General features: G+C 35.5%; 1 protein-coding gene across 1 annotated transcript; it reads left to right on the top strand.

Annotated features, from left to right (window-relative positions):
• The first annotated feature begins 8,704 nt into the window (after positions 1–8,704).
• On the top strand, positions 8,705–10,591 carry LOC127075883 (actin-depolymerizing factor 2). The gene is made up of 3 exons (XM_051017388.1): positions 8,705–8,873; positions 9,850–10,115; positions 10,204–10,591. Exons 1-3 carry the CDS (start codon positions 8,871–8,873, stop codon positions 10,352–10,354), a joined length of 420 nt encoding a protein of 139 aa, XP_050873345.1. The 5' UTR covers positions 8,705–8,870; the 3' UTR covers positions 10,355–10,591.
• Positions 10,592–19,792: the final 9,201 nt, after the last annotated feature.

The raw sequence follows: 19,792 nt of genomic DNA, 5'->3' as shown, positions 1-19,792 counted from the left end.
TTTCTTGTGTCCTAATATCCATACTCAAGGAATTCCTATAAATATATCAACCATTAAGTTGTGAAGATCATCCAATTTACTAATAGGCTTAAATGCACTTTTAGTCCTCCTAGTTTGGGCGTTTTAAACAATTTGTCCCCCTATTACAAAACCTGCGATTTTGGTCCCTTAAATTTAATTGTGTTTGGATTTGCATGGTCCCTTATCCAATTTTGACTATGTGTCAATTAATTAATAATATGGCAGGTACTATATGGATCCATGTCAGCATTTCCAAATATTTTAATTCCCACCTGAATATTTTAATGTAGAAAATATTAAAAAACATTTTGGAAATTAAAAAGCAATTTATAAATTGGTGAAATGGAAAATAAATGCATCCTCTTTCATTGCCTTCATCTCCTTCATCGTTTTTCTGCAACCTCGGATTTCCTTCATCATTTTTCTTCAACCTCAGATTTCCTTCATCATTTTTCTACAACCTCATATTTCCTTCATCATGTGCCTGTAAAAACATTTCTCTTCATCGTGGGCCCAGTTCGCTGTTTCTATTGATGATGTCACAATAATCTGATTTGAGCCATAGAAGTAGATCTTCAAGTCATTCTAGGTACGTATGCAAGTGTGGTTTGGATGCTCCATTGATGATAGGATGGACAAAAGCTAACCCAGGTCATCGTTTCTATGGATGTGGGATGTATAAGGTATGTATAAGGATCTCCATTGATGTTTACAGATTCAATGTTAATGGTCTGGTATGTTGATGTTTACAATTTCATCTCTAATGATGCTTACAGATTCAAGGTTTCAAGAAATGCAATCACTTTGTTTGGTTGGATGCGGAGATGAATACTAGGGCAAAAAAGTTAATCTTTGCATTATTAAAGAACATAAATGAAAAGAAGGTGACAATTAAATCTTATAAAGCAAAAGAGGAAGAATTGAAGATGAAAGTGAAGATGTTGAAGAAACAATTGAAGATTAATTAGATGTTATTCTTTGTTATTTTGTTTGCATTTGTTAGGACAACATTGAGGAAATAGGTTGTAAGTTAATTAGGTTTTAGGTTATGTTCTTATGTTGTCTGATATGATATTGTAATATAATTTGAATGAAAGTTCTTATGTTCTAATGTTGTCTGATACAATGCTTATGTTGTTATGGGGATATACATGTTATAAAGTACTGATAATGTTGTCTGATATAATGTTATGTTATGTTATAATGTTATAAAGTACTCATATATTGAAAATACTATCAAAATAAACATTAATATAACTAATATAATTTGAACTCAAAATACAACCAATATATTTAACATTGACCTTGTTTGAACATTAATATATGAACATCCAAAATAAAACTCAAGACAGTACATGAGTCAAAATGAAACTAGTTAAGTCATAAACTAATTAAGTCATACAATACAACCAAAATAAGTTATAAACTACTTAAGTCATAATGAAACTATTCTTGAGTAGGTTGAGGAGCTTGTAAACTTTGTGCAATTTCTGTTTGTTTTTCTTTGGACTTTTTTATTCCCTTTCCACCTTTCACTTTCTTAGTCTTCTTTGACTTATTACCACCCTTTGGAATTGCTCTGTCAACTGCCATTTTTCCTTTACAACTCCTCTTATTATGTCCTATAGCACCACATTTTACACATGTGACAATTGAAATTCTCCTTGGTAGTATGTGGGAATTTTTAGGTTCATCATTCATCTCGTTCCTCAGCTTTTTTGGCCTGCCTATGGCTCTCCTCATCACTGATCTTTCTTGTTTTGGAAGTTAGAAACATCATCTAAAGTCTCTTGGGGAAGTACCTTAGTCCAATCCATCTCACTCTCCTCATATTCTTCACTAAATTGAAATTCATTATCCTCAAAACTACCCTCACTTGCAACATAATCCTCATCAATATCAGTAGTTCCTTCTCGAACAATAACATTAGGATCAGTAGTGACATCATCTTCAGTAACACCATTAGGATCGGTAGTTCCTTCTCCAGCAATAACATTAGGATCAGTAATGACATCATCTTTAGCAACACCATTAGGATCAGTAGTTCCTTCTTTCAGCAACAACATTAAGATCAGTAGTGACATCATCTTCAGCAACACCATTAGGATCAATAGTTCCTTCTTCAACAACAATATTAGGATCAGTAGTGACATCATCTTCAGCAACACCATTAGGATAAATAGTTCCTAATTCAGCAACAATATTAGGATCAATAGTGACTTCCTCAGTAATATCTGCACTTTTAAACCCAGTGCATTGTACATCATCTTCAACATCTAATTCAACATCTAGTTCACTATCATCAATAATCTCAGGAATCCCCACATTATGCTCCACATACACATCTATTACATTATAGCCTACAACATCTTTTAAAAATTGTAGCACATCCTGATCATTGTTCAAGGGTTTAAGACCACGAGAAAAGCTATATGTAGGGTTCCAATACCACAAACATTTTATATTTACATAACCCTCACTCTTAATCATATCCTTTAACTCCATGTAAGACATATAACCAACATCCCAACTCCAGTTCATCTCAGTAACTTCCCCATTTACATACCACTTTACAGGTGTCTCAACTAATTTACCTACATGATGTATTCTTAACCTAATCTTATTACTCATAGCAGGCCTGGAAAAAAATTGACAAAAATTGAATCAGACAAACACAAACTAACACCAGGGACCACAAAGACCACGCACATACTTTAGCAATACTAAGCCAAGGGGACCACAAGGATAATAATACATACGTTACACAATATTTGACTCTCTCCTTTTGACTTCCAGAGTTTTTTATCTTCGTAACAAAATGCACGAATTTCACGATGTATACAAAACGCACACAAGAAACGATGGAGATGATTGAGAGATTAAGGGTTGCCAAAAGGAGATTAGAGTTTCAGTTTCACGGTGCATGGAAGAATTTCTATTTCACCAATTTATAAATTGTTTTTTTAATTTCCAAAATGTTTTTTTAATATTTTCTACATTAAAATTTCATGGTGGTGTCGCATCCGCGAAAATCAACCGGCGAGGCTCAAATAAAAACACAACACAGAGCCGCCACTGCGCGTTATTTATCCCAAAATAGGGAAAGGAAACGCTCAGAGAAACCTGGAAAGGAAATGGTCTCGCGACCAAAGAGAAAGGGTAAGGGAGTCGGTTACGCAAGGGGAAGGTATTAGCACCCCTCACGTCCGTCGTACTCGACGGGATCCACGTTCTAAGAAAAGAAAAGGTTGCTAAACATCACACACACACACGGGGAACGCAGGTGGGGTTAAGAGAAGGGAGCTCGATAGGACATCGCGTCCTATGCCTACATATCTCGTCTGGAACGGGAATCAGAGCCACTGTAGTTCGGCTTACGCACGCCAAACAACACAAAACGCACAAACAGATGGCAAACATGGAGCCCGACAACCACTTGATGGAATTACGTCGACATCCGAACCAAAACACAATCAAAAAGGCAAACGTGGAGCCCGACTGCCAATTAATGGACTTACGTCGGCATCCGAACCAAAACACACAATCAGATAACAAGTAAACACACACAAAAAGGAAAAAGGTTGCCCGGAGAGGTCTCGCACGACCCCCTGCCTACATACCTCGTCTGGAACGAGGATCAGGGCGATGTAGTTCCCCTGAAAGGGACTGAATTACTAGCCAGAAACCAGGGGAAGACACACTACTAGGGAGCTGGACTCGAGCCTAGTGTTGTCATGCATCGTTGCCCTAAGTTCGGTTTTCTATCCTACTTGCATAAGCAAACTACTCCTATCCAAGAAAGAAGCAAGCATACAAGCATACAAAATATAAGCATACATCAAATGAGAACAAGCATCTCAAACAAGCATGTCAATCAGATATCCACATAGCACCCACTATAACCAAACAAATGGGCTCACACAATAGGTTTGACTGCCTCAGCAAGTCATCTGTACGGGCTGTGTTTGCTCTTAACCTTGCCATTACGAGGCTAAGGTGAAGCAGATGAAAGGTGAAGTGAGGATCAGACCTCACAGCTCTTATCCCTGACCAGGGAGAGCTTCTGACAAATGAGCATGGGTCCAGAATGGGGGAACCCTTCTATACTCAGAGACTCTGACACAATGTGCACTGCACAAGATCTTGGGCTTGTGATCTCAATGCTACAACCATGTAATGGGAGCAAGGAGAAGACTCAACTGAATAGTGGGGGATAGATTGCATATCCCTACCTTCCACCAATTGCCTTGATTAAGGACTTTACCTGCTTAGGCACAAAATTAAACAATCACAAACATCGCCTCTTAAGGAGGACTTCAGACATTTATTTGCCCGGCCAAATAACAGACCGGGTCTCCAGACTACATGAAGTTAGGAAGTTATACCTCGATGCAAGTTGCTTAAGCAAAGCAAAGCAAAAGTTCACAAGGAACTGAGCAACTAAAAGTACCTGGAAACAGTCAAACACAGTTAGTACTCAGACATACCAAAATAAACAGCAAGTATTAATCAGTCAGACTATACAAACTAATGCACAACAAAGGCAAGCTATGAGCTCAAGCCCAAACTTCACAACCTACAAAACAAAGTTGTGTTAGTGTACAAACATCAAACAACATCAATTAAATTGACTTGGATCATTCTCCATATACATTGCACCTTTTTATCCTGAAAAATCAATCAAATGTTAGCAACTAGACCACTAGGCCAAGCCTAGGGTCCAAAGGTGACAAAAATTCCTAAACAGCAAGGTATCTCTAACCAAACTCAAATTAATGTCAAACAAAAGCCAACACAATTAATCCCATGTCCATATCATTCATTATATTCATTCCATGCACAAAACAATTCAAACTAGTTCAAATGAAGCACCAAACATCCAAACAGAACTATTGCATTCAATTCCATATCAAAACAGTTCCAAAAATCCCCAAATAAATTATACCTAAACAGAACATGTTCAAGGTCTAGCATGTCAAATTTTAGCTTAATTGGACAAATGGAACCATGTCAATGAAAATCAACAAAAACAGACACAATTATATGCTCCAAATCACAACATCAACACATGCAGCCACTTCAAAAATTCATAAATCCATGAAGACAATAAAGAAATGGATGAGACCAAAACAGGGATGTCATACAATGTGTCTATAACATTCCTACCAAATTTCATGATCATTCAATACCATATGAGCATTTCACAAAAGATCTACCAACATATGTCACATGAGCTTGCACATTTGACCAACAGAGATGAAAAATAGCAATCAAATTGAAAATGCCACATAAAATTCCACAAAAATTCACATAGCATCTTAACATGTTAATGAACATCCATGCAAAATTTCATTCCATTCTAACAAGTCTAGGCCATTCAAATAAATCCAGCAAGTTGACATAATGAGGTGTGACACAAATTGTCACACCTAAGTTCCAAAATTCATAACTCAATCACCAGGAATCAAAAATTCACAAAGTGTACATGGAAATAAACATCAACCAGTCTACAATTACCACAAAAATTTTCAGGCATTTATTTTAGAATATGAGAATTTCCCAATCAAAATGGTAGAATGTATCAAATATAGCACATGTGAAACAAACCTAAGTCAAACACAAATATTACCATGCACAACTTCAACCAATAGGTCAAAAAAATTCTACAGTCAACAAGGAAGTCAACACAAAAATTCTCACATTTTTCTGATTTTTTATTGATTTTTTATGAATTTTTTAAAGTCATTATGAATTTTTAACAATTTTTTGGAATTAAATTAATTAAGTGAATTCACTAATGGCACTTTCGTAATTATGAGGCGCGGGAGCGGGAAACACTCTATTCGAATTTTCAAACGGAATTGTGGATCAAACAAGTCAAGTTTCCAGAACTTCATCTTCTCCCTCACGCGTTTTCTCCAGAATCCATAGAACACCAAGAACACGAAATCACCACCAAAATCCACAAACGAGCATCCGTTGGAAAGGTCTTCTAACCTAGAATCCAAATATCCACCTAATTCAACCTAATTATTCCTAAATTTTGCAAATCGAGTGAATTAGGGTTTGGTGTTCCAACTTTCAATCAAGATAACACGAGCTACAGTCCATTATTTTCAAAACCATAAGCATCACAACGATCTATGATGAATTCTCTACCAAACACACATAAACAATTGAGAAATCATGAAACTCGGGTTTTCGATTACCTGGAACGGCAGTGGAGTTCTTGATGTTCTTTGCGTGATTCCACCTCAAACAGTTGAAGAAGGACGATGAGGAAGATGAACAGAAGAGCTATATTCAATTGTAGTAGCTCCTAGCACACGAAATCTTCAAATGCCATGAATGATGCAAACTTGAACAGCCACGAATGGAAGATCCTTTTGATCCAAACTCCCAAAACAGATGGAGTAGAAGATGATTCAAGATCAATGCAAAAAGAACTTCGAAAATTGATCAAGAATTGAGGAAGATCTTGTCAATTTTTGGTTTTGTGTTCTTGGAAATTTTGAGAGAATGAAGAGTTTTTGAGATCTGATTTTTGACGAATGATGATTCTGTTATGATTAGATGATGATTAGGAATATATACCCTTGCTTAATCCAAGCTTAATTACACCAATTAACCAAAATGCATTTGATTAGTGGAAGTGTGTTAATTCAAACAAGGGCAAAATTGGAACTTCCCATGCCAGCTCATTGCCACCTCATGGACAGCTCACACACTCTCTAAATGACATGTGTGAGCTGTTGCAACTTGTTTCACTCTCATTGGATGTGTATTTTGGAAAATCACATGTGAATGGTTATGTGTCCAATTTTGCAATTTCATTTTACAAGTCAAATTCCAAACCACAAGGCCTAGGCATGTTATGATGATTCCAACAACTTTCAAATACCATTTGTGAGGTGTAGCAAAAATCCCCACTCAAAAATTCCAATTATTTCACAAGTTGGACAATTTTGCCCCTGGTTCATTTAACTGTCCAGTTGAAATTTGACCTTTTGCATTGACCATTTTTGATAAAATCCAATTATGCACCATGAAAGTACATGTCAAATGGAGTTTGTGCATATAAAGAACTTGCAATTTGGACAAACCATGTGGAAGTTATGGCCTCCTGATTATGGGTCATTTTTGAAATTCACTGAGCCATAATTTTCCAACCATACATGGGATTTTCAAGTTCTTGGACTTTTTGGAAAGGTGAGAACAAGACCTACAACTTTCATGTTGAACAAATTTTCATTTGAAGCTTCCTTGGACACGTGGTCTTGAGGTCAAAAACTTTCCATTTTTGGAAACTTCTATTACAAGTCACTTTCTATTTTTGGCAGTTTTTGTCCTGACTTGATTTTCTCCATTCTTAAGCTTTGAGATGTCAAATAACACTTGTTCCAACATGAATGAAGTGTATCCAACTCATTTCCACCTCCAAATCCATCAGATCATGTACAGTTGACCACAGTTGACTTTTTCATCTGATAGATGAATTTGGCATAGCATAGATCAGTCTGAGCCCCAATCTTCAACTGAAATGGCTCAAGGGTGAAACCCTAGCCTCAATAAGCTCAAAATAACCAAAGAATGAACCCCATATCCATCATAGACCCCATCTCCTGATCCATCCCTGATTGGCCCAATGCAACTGATTAGGGTTGACCAGTGGTCAAAACCCTAATCTCAAGAAATCCTGCTTCAACACTTGATGATAACCAACCATGATGATGATGATGTATCATTGCAATCAAGATGAAGACCACTATCCATTGAGAATCACAAAACCCTAATTCACAGCCCAATCCTCAGATGGCCAATGATCAGTCAGTAAACCCTAGGCTTGCACTTTTGACTTCTTCATCTTCTGATCAAGACTTGGGAGGATAGCTTGCACAATGTAACCACATGATATACAATATGCAATGCCTAATGACCTAAAATGATATGTACAATGATAATGCTAGTCCCAAGAAAGGAGGGCAAATTTTGAGGTGTTACAGGTGGGAATTAAAATATTTGAAAATGCTGGCGTAAATCCAAATAGTACATGCCACGTCATTAGTGAATTGACACATAATCAAAATTAGATAGGAGATCATGTACACAATCAAATTTAAGGGACCGAAATCACATGTTTTGTAATAGGGGGATCAATTTTTTAAAACATCTAAAATAGAGGGACAAAAAATACATTTAAGTCTTACTAATAAACTACCACCATACAAAGATTCTCACAATTTTCACGTAATTTTACTCTAACATTACAACGATCATAAAAACACCATACATACCTACACAACTTCACTTCAAATTGTCACTCATTATATTTTTAACAATTTTACATATTTATAATTTAACTCGGTGTTAATTTTCTTCCATATTCCTTTAGTGTCATGTCATGATTTCTTTTCTTCCTTAGGGTGCCATGTTCGTTGGTTTGAGGTGGAGGACTTTTAGAATGAAATGTAACCCTCAAGAAAGGCACATTTGGTCGCGGGCGAGAGATAGTGTGGGACCCTTGAAGAGACAATTGAACAAATTCAAACCGAAAGCATACAAGAACACTAGATGAAATAATTTGGGCCACAAGCCCAAACGAATTTGGACCACCAGGAGCACAATTGGCCCATATAGAACAATCGCCCATTGGGCCAAAGAAAAGACACGCGCCGCGGATATTTATAAGACACTTCCACGCTCCACCACACACCTTTGTCCCTCACATTTCTCATTTCTCATTTCTCTCTCTGCAATCGAACCCTCGATCGAGAAAACAAACACATCTTCTCCTATATCTTCTCCACCACCATCGCTCCAATCAAATCTTCAACAACAACAACTAACTCATGGTTAGAGTTTTCTCTATCTTCTTATCTCACTTTTCACCGTTCGATTCTTGCAATCCTTAACAATTTCCGCAAATTTCGACCTTTTTTTTTAATTTTTAATTTTTAATTATTATTTGATGCAATTTAGTCCTCTCGATTTCGTATCCGTTTTCAGCTCTTTTCGTTGACTACAATCCGAGCTGGATTCTTCTTTGATCTGATCGTTTATTTTCAGCTTCGCTTTTTTTTTTTTGTAAATCTGTTGTCATTTGTAGATCTGATTTTGACATCAATTTCATATTTATTAATTGAGTTATTTTTAATCTGATTGTATAATAGGATGATTTTTAGTGGATTATCACAATTGATTCTATACTGTGATGCGTTTTGATCTGCGGAGTTCTGTTTTTTGTGATCTGAGCTGTATTATTTTTTTTTGTGGATTTATTTTTTGAGGTAATTATTGGTGTAATTTTTAATTAGACAATATTTCTTTATCAGATTTATTTAGGTCTAAGTTTCTTTTATTAGATATTTTTAATGAGTTGAGATATGATGTGTTTTTAAAAAAACATGATATATTTTTGGCTTGAAGAAGGTGCATCAAAACAAATATAAATCTGCGTTTTGTTGTTTAGTTTTTTTTTGGCACCAATCACTGATTGTATATTTCTTTGATTTGGACTATACCATGCTTGTACTAAAAGTGTTATTCATTTTGTTATCTTGCTACATATTTTCTGTAATATTTTATCATTTGCCATGAACGGATTTACTCTTTAATTTCCAGCTTCTTAAAGATCAACTATTTGGGTGTGTTTTGTTTGAGGAATATTTTGTCTTTTTTCTTTAATTGCTAAAATGTCACTATGATACAAAAAATTGAATTGACAATTTACATAATTGTGTAAAATCCTGCGCGAGTGCTGAATGCTTATATTTTGGTGTGACAATTGAAGTTGATGTTTATGATGTGTCTGCTATTGCGATTCTACAGGCAAATGCAGCATCAGGTATGGCAGTCCATGATGACTGCAAGTTAAGGTTTATGGAGCTCAAGGCAAAAAGGACGTATAGGTTCATCGTTTATAAGATTGAGGAGAAGCAGAAGCAAGTCATTGTGGAGAAGCTTGGTGAACCAGTCCAAGGCTATGAAGATTTCACTGCATCCCTTCCTGCTGATGAGTGCCGTTATGCTGTTTATGATTTTGAGTATCTGACAGAAGGGAATGTCCCCAAGAGCAGAATTTTTTTCATTGGCTGGTAATGTTTGCATTTTGGTATGTGTACCTATAGCTTTCCACGCGTTGTATTTTTGTATCTGCTTCAATTTTGTATGTTGTGTGTGTAGGTCACCTGATACTGCAAGGGTGAGAAGCAAGATGATTTATGCAAGCTCCAAAGACAGGTTCAGGAGGGAGCTGGATGGGATTCATGTAGAGTTGCAGGCAACTGATCCTACTGAAATGGGTCTTGATGTGTTCAAAAGCCGTGTCAATTAAATAATGATTATGAATAGTATAGGCTTTTCTGGTGGGGGAGCTCTCCCCTTAAGCCTTAGTTGCTCATATTTGAGATATCGATAGTTTGTGGGTTGGTCAATTTGACTAGGTTATGGTCTCAAACTCTCAATTTTCCAAGTTGTGGCATAAAGTGTATTGCACCTTTGACAGTCTTCTCTTGTTCCTGTGTATTTTGTTATGATTTGTGATATATACAATCTTTGTGTTTGAGTGGCATTTTAGTCCCCCTATCCTTATAGGTGGAATTTGTAACTGTTTTGTGTGTTGAGACAACAAATGGGCTTCATTTTTTTTTTAATATTGACACTTGGTCACTGGCTCGAACATTTTCATATTATTTTTCAGGTATGATGTTCAAATGCATCCTGCTTCAGTCCTGTTGATGCAAACTCTGTTTGCTATGTTTGGTGTATTGAGATCCTATTCTATTGGTTTGATGTTTTTGTCCAAAATTGGAATGGAAATGCCACTAAACTGGTAAATAAAATTGGGACAGTTGCTGCTAATTAGTAGTTGGTTCCTATTATCAAATAATAATTGCTAAAGAACGGGTTCGACTTTGTTGAAGTCTTTGCTTTTTTGCCTGCGAATGTGCTGTTTGAGCATGTTGCCTCCGTCTTTGCCTGCGTAAGTGCTGTTTGAGCATGTTGTCTCCGACTTTGCTGTTGCCTGCGTATGTGCTGTTTGAGCATGTTGTCTTCAGATACCTACCTGCTGGTTCTATCTTATGATTGGAGGGAGAGTTGAGTTCGATTTAATGGTGTAAAGGGTGCATTTACAGCTAAGACTCTTATTCACACCCTGAACCACCTACTGGTGCTGTTCATATTACACAATAGGAGATTTATGAAAGTGACGTAGTTTATACTCCTTTTAAGATGTTTTTACTATTACAAACTAAGTTAAAATAATTTATCTTTTATGTTCCTATAAATAATTAATGATTTTATATGTAAAATTTGGTTTTATGAGACACATTTTCATATTATGTTACAAGGAACGGAGATTTTCAGTCAACCCTTAAAATTTGCAAAGTTTATTGAAAATATTTTTTCAAGAGATCTTGACAGAAAATACTGTCAAGAGAATTATTTTTGGTGGTGCAATTTTGCATTTTACTATTTTATGAAAATGATATTTCATTAACTGCGAAAAGGAATTACTCTCTTTGTTTCTTTTTAAGTATCATTTTTTTTTCATATACCAAGAATGCTAATCATTATTGTTACTTTTTACACAAATATTTTTTTTTATCTATAATATCCTTCATTATTTATTACATTTATTTTACTTTTTCTCTCCATGTAATAATTATTTAGGGGTAATTTTGAAAAAAAAAACAATTAATACTACCTTAAACTTTACAAGTCACAGTTAAAAAAAAACAATTTTTTTACAAGAAAGTACTTATAAAGGAAGTGAAGGAATAATAAATTAGAAGTTGGGCTATCCACAAAGGATAAGCAATCCAGTCAGGTTGTGGAACCATCCTTTCTGCCAATGACCATGTGGTGAACAAAGTTCTACTAACAATAACATAGCTATCTTTAAAGCACTTGAGCAATATAGAACAGTCTTGGATAAGAGGATTCAAAACAATAGAAAAATAGACCGACTGAACTAGCACAACTTCATCTTAGCTGTCAATTACAGACTCCAATGGATAACTAGAACAGACTCCAATGGATAACCATGGATAACCAGAACTTCAATCACATTCAGTTCAATTGAGATTTCTTCCTTCTTATTTCTAGCTATAATGATCTTACCGTCACGGCCTTTATCACACACCCCAACACCAATATGCCATCCTGCAACCAACATCCACATGCACACAGTCGAAACCATTGGAATTGAAAACCAGAGCATCCGGTATAACCACCTTCTTTCTCACCTGTAAATCTTAAAATAAAACCCTGAACACTCGCCGCCACCATATGTGGTTTGAAATGCACTCACTCTCTTGAATAACCAATGCTTCCTTCCTATCCAAATCCTCCACAATGCAGTATGCACCGTTTGCATTTCCAGTAGATCATCATGTTCCCCAGTCAGTCCCGAACATCAACATGAGAATCACACAATTTTGGTAATGGAGCATTGCATGAAGAGGTGGACTGTTTCTGGGCTTGATTGGCATAGAGGACACAAAAGGTTTAACCTGATACCTTTCCTTTCCATGTGTTGATTGGTTAGAAGAATGTTTTTTGCGAACGGCCACAGAAAATTTTTAATTCTTTGCGCACAGGGGCATGCCAAATCTTCTTCCACAAGTTTTTGTGAGGAAGGCTTGATGGACCAGTCAGATTTGATGCTCTTTTTGCTGCAAATAGATGGTAGGCTGATCTATTAAAGTAACCATCAACTTTCTCACCATGGCCATATAAACTTATCATCTAACTTTTGTAAAGATAGCGGAATGCTCGCAATTTGGAGGATCACAATAGTTGTTTAAAAGCTCATTCTTCCAAAGGAGGAGGTCTTGGTCAATAAGGCAACAAACCAACATATCATTGTCCAAACAACGCACTGCACTGTGAACCTTGAAACCTGCATTGTCAGGCATCCAATTGTCATGTTTCCAATACTCCACCTTGCTCCCTCCAAGATAAGATCCTTAGTGCTCAAAATGTTCCTCTAGGCATAACTTGGAGCAAAACCTGCTTGAGCCTTAAGAACCTAACTTTTAGGATAATACCTATTTTTTGAAAACATTCACCATCAAGGATGTGCTTCTTGTGTGTAGCCTCCACAATTATTTACCAAGCAAGCTAGAATTAAAATCACATATACCACGAAAACTCAGGCCTCCAACATCATTTGCAAGGGCTATCTTCTCCTAGCTCATCCAATGGATTTTTCTCTCCCCCCCTTAGAACCCCACCAAAACTTATCCAACATAGTTTTAATATCCATACAAATGCCCTCCGGAAGTTTAAAACAACTCAAGATATAACTTGGTATCGTTTGCACAACCACCTTAATTAACACTTCTTTACCTGCCTTGGATAAGAACTTCTCCTTCCAGCCTTTCATCTTCTTCCACACTCGATCAATTACGAAAGGGAAAACTTCCTTTTTGGATCTTCCAAAGACAACTGGGAGGCCCAGGTATCATCACAGTCTTAACATCCATCCTGTTACAGACGATGTCTTTACCTTCATCAAGAACATTTTGATTGAAAGATGCCTTCGATTTGTCCAAGTTGACCACTTGCCCCAAAGATGCTTGGTAGTTAGAGAGAGCTCCCATGATACAGTCAGCTTCTTTAGAATTTGCACGAGCAAAAAGAAGTATGTCATCTGCGAATAACATGTGGGAGATTGTAAGCGCATTCCTTGCCACCTGAATGCCATGTATGTTATTGCCTCTTATCACCTTCTTGATCATCCCTGAAAGCACATATGCACACAAAATAAATAGGTAAAGGGAGAGAGGAACTCCTTGACGTAGCCCCCTCTCTAGATAAAAACTAGTACCAGGTTGGCCATTATGAAGGATCTGGTAGGAAACAGAAGATATGCATCTTTTTATAAGCATCACGAAAGATGATGGAAATTCCATAGCCTCCAACACACAAACCACAATGTCCCACTCCAATCTATCGTAACCCTTTGACACATCCAACTTTAGAGCCATAACACCTTTCTTACCCTTCTTCTTCTTTTTCATCTAGTGGAAACATTCTATCGCAATAAGGGAATTGTCCGTGATTAGCCTTCCTTTAAAAAAGGCACTTTATTCCTCATCAATTATCTCTAGAAGGATATGCTTGATCCTATTTGCTACCATCTTGGTTACAAGTTTCATGACCATATTACAGAGGCTAATGGGCCTGAACTCTTTTGGATTCTTCGGTTTCTTGCATTTTGGAATCAAGGTAATGAAAGTTTTATTCAGTTTTGAGAGGTCATGGTTGTTGTTTAGAATTCCAAGCACAAGATTCTTCTTATCCATACCTACAAAGAGCCAATATTTCTAGAAAAAGAATGTTGGAATCACGTCCGGTCCCGGGGCCTTAAGGGGGTGATTTTTAAGAGAGTGCATCCTCTATCTCATATTCTACGAATCTTCCTTCACATTAAATCTTATGCTCACCACTTAGTTTTTCTTGAACCACTACACAAGTCACTTTAATATTAGTAGGAACTGATGTTGACAAGATATCTGAAAACTAATTAAGGTGTAATCTCTTGCGATTTCTTCCCCCTATCCACCATCAAACACCTTCATCTCTGAGTTTCTTTATGGTGTTAGTTTTCCTCCTTTGATCAACTTTACCATGAAAGAATTTCATGTTTCGGTCCCTGTTCTTAAGTCACACTGCCCTGCTCCTTTGTCTCCAAATTACCTCTTCAGATTTCAAAAGATTATTTCTTTGACATTTAAGACCCTTGCAAGTTTTTATATCCTATCCGTTTGAAGACCATTTGTTATCCCCTTTAAAAAAACCTCCTAAATTCGTGATGAAAATCGTCGTTACATGATTTTTATGAGTAAATTCAGATGAATTCAGAAGAATATTAACCAAAAGCAAAGAAGAAATAAGTAAAAATCCAAGACAATGAAGAAATAGACACTTAGTGAAATTTATGAAGAAAAAGGAGGAAAAATGTATGACTTGCCACTGAAATTATCACGCCTATGATGTATCCCATCGCGGCACAATGAGGCTTGCATCGCGGTGCAATACTGACTGTCACAGACGCGATGGTGTTGTTTTAGCTGACACGTTTTTTTCTATTTAAAGGATTGTTTGGCTACTTTTTCAAGGGTTCTAAAGTAGAGATAGAAAGTGACGGCTAGGGTCATTCAAGGAGAAACTTTGGAGCATATTGGAGTATTGGATATCAATCCTTCCATATATTTTGATAAAGAATATTTCTCCTCTAATGGTATTTGTTATGTTATCAATTAGTATATAAGTTTCTTTAGATGAAGGCTTTTTTAGATGAACCTTGTTTTTACTCTATTGGATCTTATGTCTATTAGAGATTTGTTGATTACTTTTAATGTTATTATTTTATTTAAAATTTTATTGTGTTTAATGATTTTTTTGTCGCTTATGAGCGTAAGAATCCATCTAGATAATTAGGGATTTATGATAGTTAGTCTAATTATCTAAACTAGGGAATTTCTCCAACTTTGTAATGAATTAATTAGGAATAGAAATTTAGAAGTTTTTGCTAATGAATTAACACACTTAAAACGCCTAATTTAATCTTGAATTAGTCTAAGCAATTATGGAATTATTGTATAAATTAGTGAGTTGCACATCAAGGAATTGAGTGTAGCGGTTATGTCAATTCGCAGTAAGATAATAATATGATTGAAACTCAATAGATGCACAGTTCATCAACAAATAAAAATAAAGGGATTTGATAATATAGTCTTAATTGTCTTTCACAATCTTGAATCACTTATTTGTAAATACTTAGAAGTTAATTTTTATTTTCTAATTTTATATTTATTTCGTGTTATTATTATTTTTTTATTTTCTATTATATTTTTTTAGTTCAGTGTTATTAAGGTATGTTTCTTCTGATTGTGTATGTGAGGTAAATGAAACAAGTATAACTCTCAATTTGCTCTCTTAACACAACTTGAAGTTTTATAAAATCAATTGACTACCTTTACTTAAGTTCAGGCAAATGTTAACCCGACCAGAGCTCTACGGTGTGATTTATGTGGTGGAGGTCATGCTAATGGTTATTGCGTATCATACGTTAAAGAAGTACATTATACATGACACTATCAAGAGGTAAACCATTACTTCAACACCTATAACCCATGGCAAGATGGTCATTAAAGTTTTAACTAGAGACATAATCAAATTCAAAATTTCAATCAAGAAGCTCCTTAAGATCCACCACCATGGAATTCATCCCATCTAGAAGAGATTGTGAACGAATTCATGAAGTTTACTGAATGCAATAAAAAAGAAATGAACCCAACCATTGAAGCATTCAAAAAGGACATTGGAGCATCTAAAAAGTACATTGAAGCATCCAACAAGAACATTGAATCATCCATGAAGAGTATTAATTGAAAATCACATCGGGCAGTCTTCTTAACAAGTGACAGCTCGATCAATTGGAGGTTTTAATGCGAATATGTTAAATAGTCCCATGGATGATGAAATTGAGAGAGAATTCATAAATTATTGGGAAGTAGTTGATGAAGTAGGAATTGTAAAAGAAAAAGAAGAAGAAAGACTCATAGCGTCAGATAACACTGAATCAAAAATAGAAAAAGTCGAGGCAAAAAATAGATTTGGGAAAAGGGCAAGAATGGTAAGCGAAGATGATCTAGTTTTAGATTCAACTAATTGTTTAGATTCAGATATCCAACAAGAAAATCTCCAACAAAATAATTTCTCTAAAAGCTATTGTAGCAACAAGGAAGATGGAAGAGAACAAATTGATAAAGTATTGGATGACAGTTATGCCTTGTTCGCTATTATCAAGATAAAGAAGATATGAAAACAACATCATTAATATCTCAAGTTCACGAGATTCCTACCAAACAAAAGGAATCAGAAGGATGATATGTTTTTTGTTTCACATATGTCGCCCTAATAGAAGAGCAAACATTCAAGCTTAGGACCTTAAAGAAGCGTGTAATGGAAGGTAACCCATCATTTTTAGCTTTTAATTTTGTATTTCCCTTTTTTATGATCCAAGGAAGAGTGAAAGCTAGCTATCATAGAAGCTCATCCATTTATACATCTCGTTGCTTTAATTAATGTACTTGGTTGCTTATGTTGTTTCTTTGAGTTTGTAACTTGCTACCTTACTAATGTCTTGATGAAAAAGAAAAGAAAAATTTACCAGAAAAAATGAAAAGATCAACAATGAAGTTCCCTTGCACATTATAGGTTGATAAAGAAAAGGAAACAAACTACTTGTACTCAATCTCCAGATACCCCAACTAGTAAGGTTTGAGCAAAATATTTTCCATTGTTTACTTTTCCTTCTTATGAGAGTATCCATGCCTTAGTCGTTTTTTAGAATTTGCACTTTTTCTTATTTTGAGTCTATTGATTGGACAAATACACATTGAGGCAATTTTTTGTACAATTATGAGCCTTTTTTTAGTCACACTATTTCGATATAATAATATTCGTTGTTTAACCATTTTGAGTCTTAGCCCTTATTTCGGTGACATAGCCATATTATATGGCCATTGACTTGTAAGATAAATTCTTACCATCTTATTTGGAGTTAGGTAGAAATAATTGTTTTATTTGTCCAGTACAAAAGAATAAGTTTGGGGTTGCTCTTGGTAGTTAGCAACATATAAGTTTTGGGGTTGGGGTATTAGAGAAATTGGTCAAAGAGAAAAATAAAAATAAAGAAAAAATAAGAAGTTAAAGTAACTTCTTCAATTTTTGTGTGTGTGGAAAATAAGACCAAATAAAATGAAATTATTTGGTACCAAGTGATTTATAAATGAGTGAGATGGAAAGAATTAGATAATATCGAGAAAACTAAGTACCTAACTCCAAAGGTTTAAGCCCATTATCCTAAATTATCCTACACTGACATAACCCACGTTACAACCTGAAAAAACCCTTAAAAGTCTATGTTTAAATATAACTTTGATTGATTTGGTTAGAAAATTTTCAAATTCATGGTTAAATGCTCTTGTATGTTGATTGAGTGATTATATTTCCAAGTTGAGTGCATCACGGTGAGATGAGAGAGAAGTTGAATACTTGTATGTCAGAGGAACTTTTCCAAGTCGATTGAATCGAAACAGGGAACCAAAGTGTTGATCAGAAAAATGTGACATTCATTGGTAAGGGTAAGCATTTTATTGCCGATGAAATGTTCAGTGTGCAGATAAGTTACTTGAGAACAAACAACATTTCATATTGACCAAAAGCAAAGTCAAAGTGTGAAGAAATAAGAAAAAGTCCAAGACAACGAAGAAATAGACACGTAGTGAAATTAGTGAAGAAAAAAGGAAGAAAAACGTGTGATTTTCCACCGAAATTCTCGCGCCTGCGATGCATCCCATTGCAACTCGATGAGGCTTGCATTGCGGTGCAATACTGACTGACACGGACACGATGATGTTTTTTCAGCTGACACATTTTTTTGTTATTGAAAGGGTTGTTTGGGTACTTTTTTAAGGGTTTCGAAATAGAGATAGAAAGTGACGGCTAGGGCCATTCGAGAAGGAATTTTGTAGCATATTAGAGTCATTGGAGAACAATTCTTTCATAGATTTTGATGATGAATACTTCCCCACTCATAGTATTTGTTATCTTATCAATGAGTAGCTAAATTTCTCTATATTAGGGTTTTTTGAGATGAACCTTATTTTTACTCTGTTGGATCACACGTCTGTTGAGATTTATTGGGCACTTTAATGTTATCATCTTATTTAAATTGTTCATGTGTTTAACGCTTTTTTCGCTTACGGACATACGAATCGATCTAGATAATTAGGTATTTTTTTAGTGTTAGTCTAATTATCTGCACTACTCAATTTATTCAACTTTGTAGTGAAATAGGAATAGGAATTTAGAAATTATTGCTAATGAATTAGCACACTCAAAACTCCTAATTGAACCTTGAATCAACCTAAGGAATTAGGGAATTATCGTATAAATTAGTGAAACAAACACCAAAGAATTGAGTGTATTGGTTATGTCAATTCATAGTGAGTTAATAATATGATCTAAACTCAACAGGTACACAGTTCATCAATAGGTAAAAATAAGGGGATTCAATAATATACTCTGAATCTCCTTTCGCAATCTTGAATCATTTATTTGTAATTTCTCATGTTAGAATCTCTTTTTGAACGACCCCCATTAACTACATAATTTTACACGTAATTACTTTGTTAGATTACAATCCCCGTGGAGACGATCTTTTCATTATTACTTTGATATTATTGGTACACTTACCGATAAGTCATCAATCTGCTGAATTTTTGCCTTCACCGCCCATGTCCTATACTCTTTGCAAACATCTCACAATGACCTCATGGCTTTAACCTTGTTATATTTGTGATTGGAATAACCATTCCATGCTTTTATCACTGGCTCCTCACATCTATCATCTTTAGGCCAAACACCCTTGAACCTGAAAATGTTCCTTATCTTCCTATCCTCTTTCTACGAATCAACCTCTAAGTTAATACGGACGACAACATGATCTAGACCGAATATGGGAAGATGAAGAACTTTAAAGAGAGAGAACCTATATATGAAATTTGATGTTGCTAGCCCTCTATTCAATCTACATTAGATGTTGTCTACTTCAACTTTACCATTTGACCAAGTAAATTGGTATCCCTCAAACTCGAGGTCTTGAAGACCACTAAGTTCCAAAGTTTGTCATCCCCATTGTAATTGACTAGAAGATCTATTGTTCCCTCCATTTTTCTCATTCCCGAAAAGG

This window comes from Lathyrus oleraceus, chromosome 1 (genome assembly GCF_024323335.1).
Source record: "Lathyrus oleraceus cultivar Zhongwan6 chromosome 1, CAAS_Psat_ZW6_1.0, whole genome shotgun sequence".
Taxonomy (NCBI): domain Eukaryota; kingdom Viridiplantae; phylum Streptophyta; class Magnoliopsida; order Fabales; family Fabaceae; genus Lathyrus; species Lathyrus oleraceus.
The sequence above is the reverse complement of the archived record's forward strand: the minus strand, read 5'-3'. Positions and strand labels throughout refer to the sequence as shown.

Bases quoted from the DNA above. Each gene is read 5' to 3' on its own strand.
- LOC127075883 (XM_051017388.1), top strand. The intron at 10,116-10,203 runs GTAATGTTTGCA...TTGTGTGTGTAG, and splicing joins AGAATTTTTTTCATTGGCTG to GTCACCTGATACTGCAAGGG.